We start from the raw sequence: 22,556 nt of genomic DNA on the forward strand, positions 1-22,556 counted from the left end.
ATAGTGCCAAAAGAAAGATTATATGATAAAAGATTTATATATGAAAAATGCCTTGTTTGCAATGAGCAAATAAAGTGCAAAAACAAAACTATGTGATGGTAAGGATAATGTATAAAGGTTCCCCGATCAACAGGTAATATAAATATGTGTTATCTAAACACTAGAGGCCGACCGAAATTCAGTTTTGGTTTCGGCGCCAAAATTTGAAAAATGGCCTCTTTTGACATAGTTTCTGTTTCGGCTGAAGCCAAAAAGTTAGCTTCTGGTTTGCTTTCGGTTTCGGCCAAAACTGATATTGACTTTTGGTCATCAGCCATAGATCTATTTTAACTTTCAGAATGCAACGCTAGTGCTGCGTCTATTACTCTGCTTGTTGACCGGTCAGTCGGCGCTAGGCAATTCGGCACTGTTGCATTTCAGTCTACTCGCGTGTTGAATAAAGAGATTTTGAAGTCTGACAATATTGATAATTTCAGTTGGTTAAACTGTAGCGAATTAATCTGTGTGAAGTAGAAAACTAATAATAATAAACAGATTAGTTAATCACCGCAAAGAATGTCGAAAAATGCAGTGTGGGATTACTTCACAAAAATCGATTCTGATGCAAGCAAGGCGCAGTGCAAAGAATGCAACAAACTGTTATCACTTGGCAGTGATAAACCAAGACTTCAGACAGTTTCAGGCTTGAAAGGTCATCTGGCCAACTGCCACAAGGAGCTCCATGGTATGTATCTCAAGAGGTCCATGAACGACGGAGCAGAGCATGCCTCTAGAAAGATGATGATGGAAGAGAAAGCGACTAAACATGCATTACCGAATTCTGTGCAGACGTCCTTAACATCAATGGTCAAGAGCAGAATGGTCTGGCCTGATAACCACATTGCAGTTCAGCGAATTGATAAGTGCATCATGGACTTGATTGTTGTCGACATGTTACCCTACTCAGTTGTTGAAGTGTAGCATTGCATCATGACCCAGGCCTATTTAATAAATCTTGCGTTCGGCAACTTCGGTTTATCTTTCGGTTTCGGCCGAAGGTGTAGTTAAACTTTTGGTTTCGGCTTCAGTTTCCGATTGGACCCTTCAGACCACATGTATAGCTTTTGATGATGTTGTTTTGGGTTTAATGCCATTTTTCAGCATATGCTAGATTATACATGGCAGCCAGTATAACTGCTGGAGGAAGAACCTGGGAAAAAGACAGTCGGAGCAATTACTGCCAAGCTTTCTGACATACCAACATTGCCTGAGCCCAGGACTAGAACATACACAGATGGAAGTGAGATGCCAGTGATCTGTAAAGGAGAGTGCTTTAGATCACTGAGTCACTGAGGGCTTCCATGTCTAGGTGAAGTTGAGGCCAAAGTGATGTGTGGAATCAGAGCAGCAACCTTTAGCCTCTCCTAAGCCAATTGGGGGAGGCGGGAGACAAATTAAAGATGAGTATATCACCATATTCCCCATGTGGGCCTCAGATCACCATGTTACCCAAGTGGGCCTCAGATCACCAAGAAATCTGGGTCAGTAACATGCTGTTCATTGCAGATGTTATGAAAACAACTTTTTCAAAGTTTCCCTACTTTGTTCATCTTCATCCAAAAATGATTGTACATACTGTATTTACTGGCCTGTACGTCAATGCAGAGTACGAGTCGAATGAGCAAATTTGGTAAATTTTCCATGCTTTATCCATATACAAATAAAGCTAAGTGTAAAATATTATCCTATTCATAAGTAATTTTTCATGTCAGGATCATTACATGAAACTGAAAGCGGTTACTATGAACACCGAAATACATAGTCCTAGTTTCCTCCGACCCTTACCAACCCATTTTTGATATTTGGACATTTATGTTTGGATGTAGGGTCAGAGTCCATTCCCTATTGAAAAGTTGGAATTCGCCGACACCATTTGGTGTAAGCATGGGGTAGCCGCTTAATAGCCGGCCCAGCAAACTTGAACGACCTTTCATCGACATATACCTGCATGAAATCAATTAAGAGTCACATGATTATACAACATCACAACCTACATGTCAATGACATCAGAGGTCATATAGTCACATGATATCAACAATAAAAAAATTCCCAAAGCAGCTGTACATAGAATTTGGACATATTATATAGAAGTCACCTAATGTTTGTAAATAAATATAATGCACACTTAATTCTCAACATATTTATTCTGAGAACAACAACCAGAAACCTGTCAGTATCACAGAAGGGTGGAGAAAACGATTTTCAAGAAGTACTGAGCACATGTCAGTGATGTTTTTGTTGGTGTCACATGACTACCAGATTGATATGTGCATCTTTGCGTAGTGAATCTGGTTTTCTTAAAATTGTAGCAACATTTACAGATTTTTGGTCGTTGTTTTCGCAATAATTATTTTAAGAAGATTCTTTTCTCATTTTTCTATATAAAAAATATGTGACTTTCACTTGTGTTCGATTTGTTTCCCTACAGCAACACTAGAAATGTTTTATTGTTGATATCACGTGACTGCATGTCCTCTGTTGTCACTGACATGCAGGTTGCGATAGTTGTGTAGTCACGTGACTAGGAATAAAACTGGCAAGATCCAGGCCAAATTTTAGCAACGATGTACTTTCATCTCGACTATCAGCGGATTAAATACATAACGAATGATATGATCACAATTTCTGAGAAAATAAATCATATTCCTATCAATTTCATGCAGGTATATCTCCATGCGATGTCGTTCAAGTTTTCTGGGCCGGCTCGAAAGCGGCTACCCCATGCCGACACCAAGGAAACTCGGACTACGAAATACACTGAAAAACCTAAATACACATGTATTTACATGTTCTCGGTGTATATGTCGGTGTACACAGAGTAATTATTATTTATTTTTCTGTGAATAGTAATACAGAGCAAAATAAAATATGAATTATGTGATCTTGAGCACAGGGGCTCGGATCGTTTAAAACTGACCTGTCATACATGTACTATATAATAACTATAAGGGAGGACACTTCTCTCCTTGCTCGCGCGACCTATTTAAGAATAAACGCTGATATTTCAAGCTACGTTCTACGTAGCTTAACAAGTTTGGTACCGATATTTAGCTCAGGCATTCGACTGTGTATTTCTATCAAAAGTTTGACTAATATCATACCTTTCAGGTATGCCAAATCATTTTCCTACGGTACCGCTCGACATAGAACTGATCACGCTCGCTTAATATGCAAGAACAAAGCGCTGAATGGAATACTGTCCTCTCATTGGTTAAAAGAAAATTACGTCCTGTATTTATTTATAACTTACTTTCAGTTGGCCAATAAGAAGGTAGTATACCATTCAGGGCGTTATTTTTGCATGTGCTGTAAATTTGATGTAACTTATATACAAAAATTAACAAACCCGTTTCCACCCCATTTATTATTCGGCCTGAGCCAGCTCGTTGATATTTGCATCTATCACATAGTAGTTTTCCTATAGTATGTGCAGTTTCATATTTTTTATATGACCACAAAATATCACTTTATGTGATTCTGATTGGTCCAAATAAGCCCAAGAAATTATTGTGCAGCATCCTCTTTACTGATTGCCTGGGATCGTGGGAAAACGTTTTTAACCCCGCCTTCTGGAATGTTTGGTTTAGAATTAACATTTTTGGTGGCCATTTTTGAACTCGACTCCCAAAAGGAAATTGAGGAAAAATTACCTCCACTGTCTCAATATGCATATGTTACCCCCACATGGGGTTTATGTCATGTATAACAATATCATAATGAGAAACATGGCGTAAAACTACAAGACAAAAACAAGAATAAGAAGTAAAACCAAGGGTATTGCTCCTAACTGACAGAACTTTACCCAACCACAGCATATTTACGCAGTATATATGGGATGCAAATCAGACTCAAAAAGAAATTTGTTTACGTCTTCTGTACAGTTTATTGTTCCAGTCAAATACTGTAAATATCTGGTCACAAATGCATTGCAGTAAATGTGTGAATTTCTGCATCCAGTAATCCTTTTTCCACATAAAAGTCGCAACAATGCAAGTTTTAGTTCTGCAAGTGAGATTTCAGGGTAAACATGTACTCTAGGCCTACTGTTTACCGTATCAATGTGGCATCACATCGCATTAATCATTATGTTTTGAAAAATGATTTTGTCGTCATATAATGTTATGTTTATTCGGAAGGAAGCTTTTTCTTTGATTTATTGTTTGTAAAAATGTACAATCTACTTTTATTAGTAAAACTTTTGGGACTAAATTTTATGCAAAACAAATGAAAGGTGTACCGTCTGTCAGAATAAACGAAATTATTCCTTCTTCTTTCTATCTAAATAATTTCTACTGAAATAAATACTATGTGATAAAAAAACAAAAACCTCAAATGGGTAATGATTAAGTTTACGAAACTCGTTGAATAATGTCCAGCTTTTGCTCGCCAAAGCCGAACATTATTCAACGAGTGTCATGAATTCAATATTAAATCGTTACCCATTTGAGATCCTCTATGAATCAAGTTTTGCCCCCCGCAAGCCCCCCCCCCCCCGAAAAAAAGTTGAAATTACGTCCCTGTCTGTATCATACCGCCTTCGTTCTCGAACAGAACGATCAACCGGTTATGATACCTGTAAAGTACGACTGACTGACCAGTGCTACAACTTGAGGAAAAGTTAATAATTTGTACCAAATCATTCGAATCATAGTTTATTTTGCTCTATATTACTATTCAAAGAAAAACATATCATAATTCATGTATGTACACCGATATATACACCGAAAATATGTAAATACATGTGTATTTCGGTTTTCAGTGTATTTCGGTGTTTATTTTAATAACCCTAACTGAAAGTTTCACGCGATGTATTTTAACGTATTATGTACTTTTATCTACATATAATGCGGATGAAAATTTATTGAGTTACAGTTACGGTAAAATCGCTATGCTATGTGAAATTAAACTCGAGTAATTTCCGGTTTCATAAATATTAAAGGTATAACTGACTATATTCTACTTCAAATTACCAACAATAAGGAAATTGTGTCATTAATGCCAAAATAATTTTTCCAGTTCTTTTTTTATGAGAGATACAGAGATATAGGCATATGTATTCCATGGCAATTTTCTTTTTGCACCTCATGATCAAAATAAAATATTATTGCTAGATATCAGAGAGAGACAGAGAGAGTGAGAGATTGAAATTTCAGCTCATGTTTTTGTTGTATTTTTTTTTTGTTCCTTACTGCTCCTGTTTAGCTAAAGATTTTGTCAAAGAAGAATTAATAAATGAAATAGTAAATGTAAACTATGAAAATACATACCATACTCCTTCAGCGTCTTTATATTCACAATATTTATATCCATAATTCAGTTAGGTTAAATCCGAAGAATGACCAATTCGCCTGCTGTCTATTTTCTTTTTAAGTGCCATGACCTCTCCATTCCCAATAAATACGATTTCTTTTCTGAAATGCATCTACTCTTCCTGTACTCAGGCGGCAATTGTTTTTGATCTTTACTCACACTTCAAATTGTTAACAGTTCTATCGGCAAGTTCATAAGATGTCAGTGGTTGACAAATTTACATGAGTAACTTGGTTTTCCTTTCATTATACCGTACCATAGTCACAACACCCTATGGGTAGCCTCATTTCTCTACTGGTAGCCTCATTAATCTGATCTGGTCTGCCGAATCTCAAACAGGTGTTAGATTTTTAATTAGCATGTAAATGCCTCTAAAAGAAATGTCATTCTTGCACAACGGAAGTGTCAACTAAAACTAAAATGAATTGTTTACGCAGTGGTATTAACTGATAATGGAAATAATTAATTAATTGATAATATAATATAGTACTGCATTTGTACATGAGTAACAGTCATCAGGTAAGTGGACAATACATTCTCTCTCTCTCTCTTTCATTATGAGGCATAGTTTTTATTTGATAGTGAGGTGCAAAAAGAAACATGTGACGAAATATGTCTTTGTCATGGTTATTCATCTTCTAACTTGTCTAACGCACATATATGTAATCAATAAAACGATTCGGATGACATAATTCATATACCAGTCGATTCAAACTATAAGACGAAACTAAGATTTCTGGTTTATAAGTTTCTTCTTATAAACCGGCAAATACGAAACACATCATTGTGCACTAAAGAAAGGCTTTAATGTCAGTATCCGTTGGTCATGATCTGTTGAGTGGTTTGAAAATTAGTTATTTAATTTAAATATTCAATATTTGGTAATGACGCTCTATAATCCTGAGACAGAGACGCCCTTTGTACAGGAATGCTCTCTGTCAAATTTGATCAAATAATGATGGGAACCTTTTTTTAGACACAGTTGTGTAGGTTTTCCTGTTGTTAGTAATGGCAATAAAACAATATCTGATGTCAAGTTGGCATCATCTTACACTGTAACAAATATGAATGCCATTAATGTCTGGATACTTTGTCAGTTTTGGTCAAACCTTTTCAGACATTTCTAAGAAGAGGTCTTAAAAAATTAATTTTAAGAACCAGCAGCTACATTTGATGGTAGATCAGCATCATTTGTATAAATCAGAAGGTCCTTTGACCAACAGTTTCTTCTCAGAAATTCAGTAATATTATGTTGGGCACTTTGTGAAGAAGTTAAAAAGGTTTTTATATTTTAGTTATCACAGCCATATTGAATGGTGGATCATCATCAATTATACAATCTAAAAGCCACGTTAGTACACCTTCTGTGGAATTTGGCCAAATTCTGTTAGGCAGTGTTTGAGAAGAAGTTTCTGAAAGATTTTGTTACAGCAACAGCAGATGTATTTGAAGCAATCATCTATCCATATGACACTGAAATAACTTAATGCAAGAATGCTTTCTGGTAATTCTAATTCTGCAGAATGGTATCTGATGTCACTTAAAGGTACTTCTAATTTTTGGAATGATGACCAAATCTGGTGTCGGACTTGCATCAATTGTATAAATCTGAAACCGAAACATCATAATTCTTTCTGTCAAATCTGGTCGTCAAATTCAATTAAGTGGTTTAATTGAAGTCATTTAAAGGTTTTTCTATCTTTTGCATTAGTGGCTATATTGATGAAAAAACAGTATCATCTGCACAGACCTGAAAGGCCTACATATCAAGAAATTTGCTGCCAAGCATGGACTTTAGTGGTCCAGTGTTTATTGTGGGGGTGGGTGGGTGGGGGTGTTGAGAAGTTGAAATAGCAATTTTGAGTGGACAATGTATGACATACACCACTTGTAAGCCCATATGATAACCTCATTTGGCCTTATGGCCAAGAGAGCTAAAATTCAGTTTTTAAGGACACTTAAAGGAATCTATAATGAAAATTCCTAAATACAGCAGACATCCTTTTATGCAATGGATACCTGTTTAACACAGATAGAACTTTTTATCTTATCCATAATTCTAATTTCATAGGTATATTATGGTCATTTTACTCACATATGTGAGCTTGCTGCACTGGGTACTTTAACTGCAGAAAATATTAAGACATCCACCCCACTATATGGTTTGGTACTGATGTTTTATACTTATGAATTAGCTTTAAAAAAAATTTTTTTGCTTCATGGCAGTCATGACTGTCCTCTCAGTTAAATGATTTTTTTTGTTATTACAAAATAGCATGAAAGAAATCTCCTGACATGCCTTAGTATTGTAGTTCATCAAAGAATGACCTTGCTGTCAGTTTCATCATCATGTCTTGATGTGAACTCCATTAATCAACTTTATGTATCATCAGAGAAATATGCAGTTTCTTGGGAAAACTAACTTCTGTAATACTTATTAATATTACATTGTTTTCTCCTCTCCTGGCACTAGTCCAAAGTCTAAGGTGAACTGCCACCACCAATTAGTAATGGATGACTATTATAAAATGAATACAGACCCAGACTGGTTGCCTTGTCAGATGACTATAATAAAATGAATAAAGACCCAGTCTAGTTGCCTTGTCACTCATATCATTCGGAATATCATCCATTTTGACCATGATCAAGACTGAAGGGTCATCCGAGTGTGAAGGGAAGAGAAAATTTGGTAATAATAATTGGTAAGTATTACATAATTAAAAGTAATTTTACCTCAAAACCTTACACTTACACTAGCTGTTAAGTGTGAAAGTATACCATCTGCTGTTAGCAGGGTGCTGTACTGCTGATTGGAGGATAGCATAACAACTTGCTGGGTTGACACCAGTAGCATAACACATATTATGTCTTTGCTTTGGTATGACAAAGAAGAAAGGCAGAGTGAAAACAAGTAGGAGTGAGAAAGTCCTAATGTGGCTTTCATGACAGATCCAGAAAAGAATAATTAGAAAAGAAAGAATGTACACCACTTCCATCTACCTTCTTTCTAGTCAACCTTCCGGTCCTGTTTGCAAATTTGTTCCGTGACAAAGTAGAAACTATTAGAAATAAGCTTGAGAACACAATTTCAATTGACTCGTCCTCACCATACAGTTGGGATACAGAATTTCAGTGGCAACCATTAGCAGCATTTAAACCTGTCTCTTTGGATTTAGTACGTATAATCGTGATGAAGAGTGCACTAAAGTCATGTGAACTTGATCCAATTCCAGCATCACGGCTGCTTGAGTTATTACATCCAGTATTTCCTTCACTAACTTATGTTATTAATACCTCTCTCTCATCCGGGGAATTCCCGTCATTTTTCAAAACTACCATTGTAAAGACCCTGCTGAAGAAACCAACACTCGACAATAACAATTTAAAGAACTACCGCCCAGTTTCTAATCTCCCATTCACATAAAAACTCTTAGAAAAGGCTGTTCTATCCCATCTTGTATCTCATCTGAATTCAAAGTCTTTTAAGCAATGTACAATCTGCATATCGCCCTTGCCACAGCACTGAAAGTACTCTTCTAAAAGTAGTTAAAGACATTCTCTCTGCTTTGGATAGCGGAAAGATTACAGTCCTGACCCTCCTTGATTTGTCTGCAGCATTTTGCATAATAGACCATGATATATTACTTCACCATCTCCAGCATGTATTTGGCATTCATGATACAGCATTACTGTGCTTCAAGTCCTACTTACTGTGGTTCAAGTCCTACTTGGTTAACAGGACACAAATTGTGTCTGCAAATGGAATACACTCCAGCCCAGTTAATCTATGTTGTGGTGTTCCACACGGTCTTTTCTTGGACCTGTTCTCTTCATTCTATACACTCAGCCGCTCTCAAGTGTCATAGATCATCATCCAGTGTCTTACCAATTCTACGCTGATGACACCCAAATATACAAATCTAGCCATCCAGCTGAAGTCGATGCTACCATCCAAGGTGTAGAGAGGTGCATTTCTGATGTAAAGTTATGGATGACATGTAACAAGCTACAGATGAATGATGATAAAACTGAGGCCAATCTCATCACAACACAAATACTTTCTCAGTCACATCGTTTACATCAAACAATAAATATCAGTACCACCAACATTAAATTCACACAGTCAGTACGAAACCTAGGTGTCACTCTGGACAGTACTCTCACGCTGCACCAACATGTCATTAACATATGCAAGGCTGCATATCTTGAGCTGAAATGCATCAGCTCCATTTGCAAATATCTTTCGGTTGATGCCACTAAAACACTTGTATGTTCATTAGTACTTTCAAGACTGGACTAATGTAACTCAATTCTGTCTGGTTTATCTCAATATCCACTTCAGAAACTTCAAAACACAGCTGCTCAGATCATACTTAAGAGTACCATGATCAGAGCACACCTCCCTGCTGCTCTGTACCCTACACTGACTATCCATTCGATCCAGAATCAAAGACGAAATTTGTACTCTGTGCTATGTTTCACTGACAGACTCCAGTCTAACATACCTATCCGACCTCACGCATGTGTACACACCAGCAAGATACTTATGCTCCTCTTCTGACAATCGTATACTCATTATTCCCACTGCGAAACTGGTCATATGGACGACATTCTTTTGCATTCCAAGGCCCAGCAACGTGGAATGAATTGCCCACTGAACTTAGACACATAAATACAGTGATTCCATCCAAGAGTGCTCTTGAAAGTCACTTATTTCGGCTGCAAAAACAAACCTAAAGACCTAATAATGTTCCCTACCGGAAATATTTTCAGCATGTTTTTATGTTTTCTAATTTCATGGTGTTTGTTTTCTGTAATAATATCATTATATATGTTGTTTTTCATGTTATAGGTGTTGTCTAATGTTGCAAAGCGCTTAGAGCTTCTAAAGATTAGGCGCTATAGAAAGTCCTCATTATTATTATTATTATTATCATTATTAAAAATTGCCAAAGACGCATGAGCAGCCCAAACTTCAAGGCTTTGATTCTCATGAAAGTAAAGGTCTCTATCAATCAAAGATTATGCGCTCCTTTGACATCTTAAGATGGTGGCTGTCAAAATATCAAAGATACATTGAAATGGAGAAGGATAGACAATTGACCAATTCTATTTTGTTTTAATTTTGCTGAACAGAATCTAAGTCTATACTATATGTAAGGTTTATCTTAAAGGGTTTATGTTGCTTTGCACGTTTTATCATTACAAGTTTTAATCATTCTTATACGGCTGGGATTTTGCTGATATATCATTCAGATCTATACATAATATACAATGTACATCATTTTGATACTTGAGATTGCAAGCGGGTTATAATTTTAGCACTGAGTCATGAATAAAGAATTGTATAGTTGAAAAGAGCAATCAATACATCTACTACCTAACCTGAGATTTGTGTCGGACATTTGTGAAAGCAGTTTCAATGGAAAAAATCCCAGCTTGTTTAGAGATCAAAAAAATTATGATACTACTGATTCTTAATAAAAATGAGGCGCTGAAACATCGATCCAATAAATTTTGTTTTCACTCATATAATTATTCCATTCTGTCATTATAGTAAGGTGGTTTTTATTCCAGTGTTGCATTACCCCTTGTCCAGTAGGTGCTTTTATTTCATCACACTATTACACCCTTTCCCCAGCAGGTGTTTTTGTTTCATTACTTGCTATTATGAAAACCACAGCATGTGTAGTAGGAAGATAAGGGCAAAAACAAACTTGTTTGCATGTAAATGTTTATTTATATCCATTATATGTCCCCTAAAAATTAGAAACTCTAATGGTGAATGAGCACCATTCCTGCCTAAGCTACTAGTTTTAGTTAGAAATAAGGAATTTACACAACAAATGTCTGAACGTCACACTATTGCGATAACACACAATCTTATAAATTTTAGAACCCTGACTTGTATGTGCACAGAATCCTTAAAGATAAAATAAGATTTATTTAAAGTTGACATGATCTGAAACAGCAATTCAACAAATGAGCTTTTTACTGACATGACATACAAACAAACAAAAAAACAGAATTATCATATGTAAGACAAACAAACACAATAAGACAACTCTCATAATACACGGCTTTAATAAAAGCAAGGGAAGCATTTTAAAAAAGCAGTAATTCAAGGATAAGTCAGTATTTAGATAACAAAAAACAAAAAGAATAAATTACTGCTTTGAGGGGAAAGGGCGTATGCTCTAATGGATGAAGAGAACTGCCTGGAATTCCGGACAAGACCATTTACTCTTTTGAAATGCTGAATGTTGAAACCATATGTGACATTTCAGAGTAAAACGTTTTGGTCCAATTATCCACTACAGCAGCCACACTAAAGGTTAATATTGGCACCATATTTTGTCACTGGATAAATTGGACATCATATAAAAGGTCTTTTGTTAAAAAAGCAATGTCAATATGACTCTTCGTTCAGGAAAAGTGATAAGGATTTCTAAAAGGCTGCTAGGGCAGCCATATTGAATGTCAGATCAGCACCATATTCATTGATGACTAATTTGAAATGGTAAGTCTGTTAATCAAAAGCCCGTGTTGATTGGACTATTCATTCAAGAGACCTGGCTGTATGAAAATTTTCAAAGTGGCTGTTTGCGGCAATAATCACAGATATCTGAGCAGCACCAATTTCATTTAGAATCTGATAGTCCCTTGGATGAATGTATGTGAAAAGTGTCATAGCAATCCTCCAAGTAGTTTTGGTGATAAAATACTTGTGCTAATGGATGGACAGACAATGAATGATGGATATCAGGTCATCCCTCTCCTGATCAATGACCAGTAGAACTAAAAACAAAGGTTATGACCTGAAACATACAACAAAAAATAAAATAATAAATAAAAGTCTACATAAATTAAATAAGTTACACTTTAAAATAAAATAAATAAGAAGAAAAGCACCATTTCAGGACCAAAGTCTGCTGACATGGAACTTAAAAGAAAGAAATTGAGCTAACAGCAAGACATTAGATTTTACATGAGCCAAAGAGAGTAAAATAAACTTTAATACTGATATTAGTTGTCGTCATCATGGCTGGTGAGTTAGCGGGGGACAAGCAAGTAATATTTGCACATATTAGATTACAATCTTAACCATTTCAGGTTAAAACTAACAATCTAAATGAATTTTTGATTCCTCTGAAGTGATTTGGTAACTGATTCCAGTAGTGTTATTACCACTGCAATAGTGCCTGACTAAGTGACAGAAGTTGAAATTAGAACAGATAAATATTACATAAGATTTTTACAATTTTGTAGGAAATAAGATCTGAAAGGATTCCGCATATACAAATTCAGGATACCAATAATAATGAAGTTTTCATACTGAACCAGATCTATGTCAAGCATTTTTGCAAAATTATCCTCAGAGTTATGCATTCATTGATGGAGACATATATAGAGGTTCTCAAATGTGTAACAATTTAATATTAAAGTTATGAAACAAGTTCAATAATGTCCAGCTTTTCAGTAGAAATTATTTAGATAGAAAGAAGAACAAATAATTTCGTTCATTCTGACAGATTCTGTAGCTTCCATTTGTTGTGCATAAAGAATAGTCCCAAACAAAGTTGAAATAGTAAAGTATATTATAGATTTTTGATAACTATAAATCAAAAAATAAGCATCCATCCAAATAAACAGAACATTTTACAAAAGAAAAAAATATTTGTCAACACAAAATGTCCAATGCGTGTGATGTCACATTGTTTGATATGGTGCACAGTACCGGTTTCAGTTGGCCTACACAACGTAGTGACAGTGTTTATGTTGAAATTCAACATCACAACTAAATATTACATTGTTGCAATATTGTTGTGAAAAGAGGATTACTGGACGCATAAATACACATTTTTATTGTAATATATTTGTGACTGGATATTTGCAGTATCTGATTTGGAACATCAGATTGTACAGAAAACGTCCGTAAGTTCACATTTAAACCATGCTTGTATATAGTGTGGATTCCATGTCACAGATATACCGCCCATCCATCCCCACCCCCATGCACATTATCATCTAAGCAATACCGTTAGTTTTACTTGTTAATGTTCTTGTCTTGGGATTTTTTGCCATTTTACATGTTATGATATGTTATACATGACATAACAAACCCCTGTGGGGGTAAATTGGCAATATTGAAACAGAAGAGACCATTTTTGCCCCAATTCCATTATGCGAGTCGAACAAAAAATGGCAGCCAAATATGTTCAATGAAAATAAAATATTCCAAAAGGCAAAGTTAAGAAAGTTTTCCCATGATTGCACCCAATCAGCAAAGAGAATACTGCACAATAATTTCATGGGCTTATTTGGATTAATCAGAATCACATAAAGTGATATGTTCACATGTATAATATCAAAAAATATGAAACTGCACACACTGTATGAAACTGTACCAACTATGTGACAAGCATGGTTAGTTAATGTATTAGCATTTAGTCTTATTTAAATACATTTCATAAGTAATGTGCTTCACACACTCGAACTAAAGTTTTTCATCCTGAGTGCTGGGATGTCTATGCAAATGAAGTATGTAACCCCACCATTCACTGGCGGTGTGATTTGATCTTGCAAGGTTTACCTATTTACATGAAAGAGACTGTTACTGAAAGGAGAACCAAGTTTGCGTTCTGGTATAATGACGAAACCAACAATTTTATCAACCAGAAGTTTATGAATTTCTTTCAAGTTCTTATAAGATATGCTATTTATGACAATATGGGCAGCTGTAAAGTTTTGGGGTGTTTCTTCCAGGTATCTCAAATAATGGAGTACATATCTTCCTTTGCTGGATCTGCGTCCAGAAGTACAGTTTAAAGCCCTCCTCAAAGAGACATATGCAGAAACTTGAAGTCTATTAACAGAGGCAGATAGACAGGCAGATAGATGGGAGAAAGGTTCATGAGTTAGTTATATTCAGCAATTTTCAAATCAGTACATTATTTATCTGTCACAGAAATCATAATGTAACCCTTGTAGGTTTGATTTACAGGATTTACTGGCATGTCGATGGAGTCTACATTGATGTAGCAGAGGCTGCATTGAATAATACATGGATGAAAAGATTGCAGAGTTGCCTCCATCTCCGTACATAGTATTCAGCGGGATATTAACCAAAGAAGGATCTGAAAAATATAATGATAATAAAGCATATGGTCTACTTAGCGCTGGTGAAACAGAGTGCAGTCCATCTTAGATGATGGTCTTTCCATAAACAAAGTCAATGGCCCTTCCTTATAGTAGAATGGATCCACACATTGCCCATGATGCCCAATCAAGTTTGTGAAATGAGGGCCCGTCTGGCACCCACAGGGATTGATGGTAAGAGGAAGGAGCTGCCAGAGAAGGTGCAACTTCCTAGGGTCGATTATCTCCCTTCCTATCGATGAGGGGATCCCGAAAACTTTTCCCTCGCCTCTATGACAGCCTCGTCTAGCAAATGTCATTACGGAAGTGAGCCTGCATGTGCGTCTGGAAAGAGAAATATGTACATCCCTGTCTGGAAGGAGAGATGTGTTCGTTATTGAACTCACCACTTCTGGCGAGTTTCATCGAGTTCCCATATACAAGTATAAATATGTTAATTTGACTTGAAAGTGTGCTGATGCTTTTATTTATGCTTTGGAATATTTTGTAAATCTACCTTGGCCAAGAAAGCCAGTATTTATATGCTTCTTCGTTTCAAAATAATTTATCTCACAAAGGAATAGTGACCCTATATATTGGCAACACATTGGATGATGACAACATTTGAACCATTCCCCATATATGAAAATGATATCTGTACAAATGGTTGGCATATTTTACTACTGCAGTACTTATAAAAATGGTACTATCAGATGCCTCGTCTGGTGCTCAGCATTAAGAGGTCAATGTTAGCCTGTTGACTGGTCGGCCTGGTGTCAGCATAATGCGACGAGGTGGGACATGATGCTACATGTGTTCGGCATGATGCGCCAGTGCTAGACTTTATACACTGACACACTGCAGACTTCATAGCGATGTGAATGAAGTTTTTAAAGGCTATGCTATAAATCCAAAACACACACTGCAGTAAACACAACAATGGTGTTCCCTCCCATGTGATACATTTTCATTTTGACGATAATTTTTATATTATACAGGTATTGTGGGAGACTGGAAGAGCCACTTCACTGTGGGTCAGAATGAAATATTTGACAAGATCTGTCAAGAAAATATGGGAGACTTGAACATACTATTCCTACATGAACTGGAATGAAGAGGAACCTATCATGGTTACACATATTGATAGGCAAGTGTGCAAGTAGAGCAAATTTTGCATTGATATTAAATGGAGGAAAGAATCACTGCAAGTCAAGAGACAAAAATGACTTCATTCAATGATCCAACAGGTGCTTGATGAGCAAATGTAAAGATCAACAATCATCTTCATTGCAGATCTTATTGTCTTAAATGCACGTTTCTTGCCTGCCTACACAGTGCTTTTAGAAAATTGTTTGATACACGAGTTAAAGAGAATTAGTTTAGAAAATTTGATTTATTGTTGCCATAGATGCAAAGTAAAATACATCTGTGTGGTGGGATTTCATTATTTGATAGAATCGTGCTTGGTGAAGAGGATACTTTGTTGTCTTAAGTAGTCATTCTGTGGTGTACATACGTTAACTTTTATCCAAAGAGACAACGACTCTAAGAAAATATCAAAACTGCAGTAATAATATTATGAAATGTCATATTGAGAACTACCTTAAACTTAATTATATGCATATTAGTATCTTATATATACACGAACATTCAGTGTGTACAATAATCCTACATCGTGCGGGGAACTAATTTATATGTTCAAATAAAGAGTACTTTCTCTACTTGCTTCTTTATGGAATAATAAGAGTCTAAGACCATAATATATATCGAGATTAAATGCATGCAATAAATGATATATTTTTTCCAGGATCGTGTTAATTTAAAAACAGAACATTTAAAATATTGGCTAAAACTTTAAACATTCAACAGCTATTAAGGCCCTCTGGTGAATGCACTCCAGCTGGAGAAAGGTCATACATGCAGGAATAATACTACTGAGGCAGTTTATACCGATATGTCAAAAGTAATGGGTAGAGCTCTGTTTCTTTAAAAAAATTAATGTACTGAAATAAACTAATTTAACATAAAATCACATGTATTGTCATTGATAAACATGACTAAAGCTGGTGTGTGTTATGTGCAAAATTATACACTGAAGACCATAACAGAAGAGCCTGATGCATGCCTCTGTAATCCTGGAATGCTAATAACATGAGTTTAGTCCATAATGTACGTTCTTTCATGTAGCACTGAAACGAATATAGCAGCAGTGGTGTCGTCTGAATGGAATACATCCGATTTTATTGTGTTTATGGTCCTACATAAGATTCCACCCGTTAATAATTTCCTCCCTGCTGCCCTCATATAACACCTGATTTATGTCCCTTTGACTGGCCTTCTTATTTAATCTAACTATAAGCTCTTGAGTGTTGTTTTTTTGTTCTCTATAGCAACCAACAGTATTCTCAATATTTGATGTTGAATGTGAACTTTGTTGGCAATTCACATTTGCCATTGGAATAGAGAAATATTGAAATATTGAGATCTTGCTTGAATCATATTTTAGAATGATCGTAAGCCATGTTATTTTAGAAGGCCGTGTTATTTTAGATGGATAAAAGTCCATGTTACTTTGCAGGAATGATTGGTCATGTGACTTAGATGCATCACAGGCCATGTCATTTTTGTAAGATCATAAGCCGTAACTGTTGTTTTAGATGGATCATACGCCACGTTATTTTCAATGAGTTATAGGTCGTGTTTTGTTTTAGATGGATAATAGGTAGAATTATTTTGGATGGATCATAGGTTATGCTATTTTAGACAATCAAAGGCAGTGCTATTTTAGATGGATCATGGGCTGTGTTGCTTTATATGGATGATAGGCCAGGGTACTTTTAGATTGATCTTAGGCCATTTAATTTTAAACGTAATATAGGCTGTGTTATTTTAGATGGATCATAGGCAGTGCTATTTTAAATTGATCAGATACTGTGTTATTTTAGACGGATTACAGGCCATATTACTTTAGATTGATCTTAGGCCATGCTACTGTACCTGGATCATAGGCAGCTCTATTTTAGATGGATCATAGGGTGTGCTACTTTAGATAGATGATAGACAGTGCTATTTTAGATGGAACACAGGCCATGTTCTTTTAGGCTGATCATAGGGCTAATTATTTTAGATGGTCACGGGCCTTGTTATTTAAGATGGATCATAGGTCATTTCAATTCAGATGGATCATGGGTAGTGTTGCATTAGATGGATCATAGGAAGTATTATTTTAGATGCATCATATACAATGTCATTTAGATACATCATAGGCCACGTTACTATAGATGAATCATTGGTCAAGTTATTGTCCAAAATAATCAGTGGATTAATCTCTAGTGTATTTTATTAGCCCAGTTAAACATTTTGGTTTTAAGTTAGATGACAAACAATGGGATCTGGAAAGATTATTTATGTATCCCCAAATTTTTTTTTTATTTTGTTTTTTTTTTTACTGGTACCAATATTTTTAGTGTCTCAAATATATTAACCAGTTTTATTTTGTCTGTCACAGTGGTGATTTCTCTATCACTTTTTAGACTTTAATGTCTTATGTTATGTGCTTAGGCTCTAATAACCAGTAACAAATAATGAGTAAAAACAACAAGCTTTGAAAAATGTAATGAATAAATTATTTCCCTGGAAAAACAATGTAAAATTGAAAAAATAAGAACTTACGGTTTTAAGAATCAAATCCAGAAATAATCCAAGAATAATCCACGAATTAAATTTTAGAAGTCCTAGTGATGAAATGTTCTAATGAATTCAAGTTCGAGTCCCGACGAAAATTCCAAAATGGTAGGTGATGACTTATACTGTAGCCTTTATAGTCAGATGTGTCTACAGTTCCTTGTTGATTCACAAACAATATTCCGGTGTTTTAATTTCCTAAAACAATTCAAGAAATGTCTTTGTCCAAGAATTCTGTATGCGCACTCAAATATTTCCAGGAAAAATAATTAATCTTTTAGAATCTAAATAATTTGAATAAAAACTAAAATGTAACTCCAAGCTGGTTGCAAGCAAATGCTTCCCAGTGTAAAAGCCCAACTGACTAATTTCTCTAGAGTCAAAGGTTATACAGGCAAACAAGGCGCAAAATAGATACCCGATTGAGGGTCAAGTGATCACATTCCAGAACAGTTTTGAAGCTATTTACATGTCTGAGGTCATGTATTCCAGTACAGCCTCAATCTCATTCTACCTATCCCACAATAAAAATAAATAAAAAAAGAAGCTGTTTAAGTGATTCTCAAACAAGGCCAGGAACTAGGTCAGCAAAAAGATATAAAAGGTTCTATTTTTAGATGTTTTCTACTAAACAGTCAGGTCAAACTACTTTCTGGAAAGTAACAAATTCCAGTAAACAAAATTACATTACTAAACATGCAATGAAACAAAAATAAAAAAAGATTTTAAAACTTACAAACAATTAAATTAAATATGCATAACACATAGCAAGGTCCGATGGTTTCCATGTCACTAGTGCCAAGTCAAGAACAAATCACTGAACCATGAAATACAAAACACTGATGGATGTAATTACATATGCAATTACATATTAAGTTATGTGACTCAATAGCAATAGTTCCTGCACCGGGCAGAAAATGAGATAAACACAAAGGTTAATACAAATCATAAGACAGTGAAATACAGGCTACAGTGACCCAATTTTGTCAGAAAGGAGAAGTGTTCAACAATAAATGCTGAAATATCAATAATGCTGTTCTATCAAGAATGGTGTCATACAGAGCAAAATAACAATCCCTTAAAGTACATAGGAATAAGCAAGGGTTTATGTGTGACTGAGATTAACTAAGATGACTGGAAACATCTGTGTGATGGTGCATGTGTGTGCTGAATCAATATGTGTACAGGTTGTCAGGATGGGAGTCTGATTTATTTCTTATATGCACCAGATGAAAACAGGGTACATGTTCACAGCAAGATATCTGAAATCAACCAGTTCTTTGTATGTATATATACACATGAACAAATCATAAATTTTGAATTTATTAAACAGAAACACTAAACTGTTAAGAGACACAGTACATTTTATCAATTACAATCATTGGTTCATATTTGTTGTAGATGCAGTGTATTTGATGCTGAAAGCTAAGATGCCAACCCTGAGTACAAAAATACTGACTGAACATGAAAAAATACTGACTTTCAGGAGCAAATACTAAATTTTAAAACTTTAAAGCACATGTAACTATTCACATCTACATCCATCGGTAAAGTAGGACAGTGTTATGTATATTTATTTTATTTTTCATTACAGGATATTGTAATGTAAATTTATTCACTAGAGATGATATTTTTCTCAGAAAATAGCTTGACCTTGACTGTTAGTTTATAAACACCAAGTGTTGATCTAAATCCTGACCTTGTTTCAAAATTTGTAGCAACCACGTAAACAAGTTATATCTTTATTTTGAAATGATTGGTCGTTGTTGAGGTCATGATGGAACCTCGTGCTTAAGATGTAAACAATTTTTTTAAAACTTTACTGCTTAGAGTAAAATTATTGGATTTCGTCGGGGTCACACTCTGTGTACGTGGCCTTTAACAAGTGAGTAGTTTCTATAAGCTTTGAGAAGATGATCACGTGACCGTTTATTTACGTTTAGAATACGATATAACCTATGTTTAAGAGAATTATTTTCAGCAGAAGCTGTGCTGTTAAACTGGAAGTTGTATGTTGTGCTGTTTGGAGTTATTTCAAATTACTCTGATTCTAAAGGATTAATTCTGCTATTTTTATGGAAAATACATGTGCTCATGTGACATTCTTAATCAAAGACAGTTCTTATAAGAAATGTATTTTGATTTCCAAAACCGGAGTGGTAATTCTATAAGGAACTGTAGACTTCACTACAAATTGAAGCATACGTCGTCTTCCATCTTGGATTCTTCATCGGGATTCAAACTTGAAATCATCAGGACATTTTGTTATTATGACTTCAAAAATGTTATTCCTGGATTATTCTTGGATTATTTTCCCAGGGAAATAAATTGTATTTTTCCAAGCTTCTTGTTGTCACTCATTCTTGTGTTACTGTTTATTCATGTCTTAACACATGACATAAGAACAGTAACTTAATTATTTAATGTCAAAGATTCATGTGTTGCACTGTTGCATCTTCTGAATGGGCACCTGTTCCATTTGGGAGCCCATTTAGAAGGCACAAGAGTTCAAAACACACTTAGGCACTGATTGTTTATAGAAGCCTTGTCCACACCTTGTTTTTTTTCTCATTCATCATTAATTTCAATGTGCCATCTTTCATTGATGATTGAATTATGTGCAATAGTGTTACTGTACTGCTTTTGTTATAGCACAAGAGTAATCCTTCGTATTTCCTTTTATGTCTAAAAAAAATGTGTGAAACAAATTGTCAGCAACTGAAAGAGGACGGTTCATTTCTAAAAGAAATTTAGCAAACTCAGTTTCAAGGTTGTCTTTGGTATTTACAAATGCCATAAGTTTAGACTGAGTTGTTGATGACTAAGCAGCAAGCCAATGTTTACTAGCTTTTACGTTCTGTTTTATGTCATGGGTGCCTCCATGCCCAATAGCGAAATCACAATGTCACAATTTGCAAAGCACCAACTTTTCTCCTTTACAAGATAATTTCACAAATATAAACATGCCATAATTGTCCTTCTAGTTCTGTGTCTTTTCTTTGCTGGAGAAAATTCCAAATCTTATGCTTTCTTTTATGACACCATTAAAAGTTGAGTGCTATGATATACACTAATAGCAGCAACCACATTGCACAATCCAATACCATGGTTAAATACTTGTCTGGTAGCCTCGATTTAAAATGAACCAAGCATATTTTAGAACTCTATATCCCTTTATACATTTCTTTCAGAATGGAACTGGGTGCCCATTCTACACAGAACATTGAAAGCAAATTTTGATTAAAAAGCGTACACCTGTATTCAGTCCAAATATACAGGAAAAAATATGGTGAAAATGGCAGCCATGTGAATGAGTTGACACAGTATCCTGTATGTTGAATTGAGTAGATCTAGCATAATGGATGCTGAATGAGTAGATTTTGAGTCTGATGTTGAATGAGTAGATGCAGTGTAATAGATGTTGTATGGGTAGATGCAGTGTAATGTATGTTGAATGAGTAGATCCAGTGTAATGGATGTTGTATGAGTAGATGAAGTGTAATGTATGCTGAATGAGAAGATGCAGTGTAATGTATGTTGAATGAGTAGATGCAGTGTAATAGATGTTGTATGGGTAGATGCAGTGTAATGTATGTTGAATGAGTAGATCCAGTGTAATGGATGTTGAATGAGTAGATCCAGTGTAATGGGTGTTGAATGAATAGATGCATTGTAATGGATGTTGAATGAATAGATGCATTGTAATGGATGTTGAATGAGTAGATGCAGTGTAACAGATGTTGTATGGGTAGATGCAGTGTAATGTATGTTGAAGAAGTAGATGCAGTGTAATGGATGTTGAAGTAGATGCAGTGTAATGGATGTTGAAGAAGTAGATGCAGTGTAATGGATGTTGAAGAAGTAGATGCAGTGTAATGGATGTTGAATAAATAGATGCATTGTAATGGATGTTGAATGAGTAGATGCAGTGTAACAGATGTTGAATAAAACAGATGCATTGTAATGGATGTTGAATGAATAGATGCAGTGTAACAGATGTTGAATAAAACAGATGCAGTGTATTGGATGTTGAATGAATAGATGCATTGTAATGGATGTTGAATGAGTAGATGCAGTGTAACAGATGTTGAATAAAACAGATGCAGTGTAATGGATGTTGAATGAATAGATGCAGTGTAATGGATGTTGAAGAAGTAGATGCAGTGTAATGGATGTTGAAGAAGTAGATGCAGTGTAATGGATGTTGAAGAAGTAGATGCAGTGTAATGGATGTTGAAGAAGTAGTGCAGTGTAATGGATGTTGAATGAATATATGCAGTGTAATGGATGTTGAAGAAGTAGATGCAGTGTAATGGATGTTGAATGATTAGATGCAGTGTAATGGATGTTGAATGAATAGATGCAGTGTAACAGATGTTGAATGA

The 22,556-nt window shown here is 35.2% G+C and overlaps 1 protein-coding gene across 1 annotated transcript in view; it reads right to left on the reverse strand.

The window, feature by feature from the left end:
- The window catches only part of LOC149799169 (uncharacterized), a 145,903-nt gene that overhangs the window by 12,661 nt on the left and 110,686 nt on the right, over positions 1–22,556 (reverse strand). Inside the window, exon 22 of the mRNA XM_089958148.1 lies at positions 1,238–1,295. Within this exon, the coding sequence (XP_089814274.1) occupies positions 1,238–1,295 (58 nt within the window). The remainder of the gene's footprint in view (positions 1–1,237; positions 1,296–22,556) is intronic.

The sequence above is a fragment of the Sinohyriopsis cumingii genome, chromosome 5, assembly GCF_028554795.1.
Source record: "Sinohyriopsis cumingii isolate HCF-2022 chromosome 5, ASM2855479v2, whole genome shotgun sequence".
NCBI lineage: Eukaryota > Metazoa > Mollusca > Bivalvia > Unionida > Unionidae > Sinohyriopsis > Sinohyriopsis cumingii.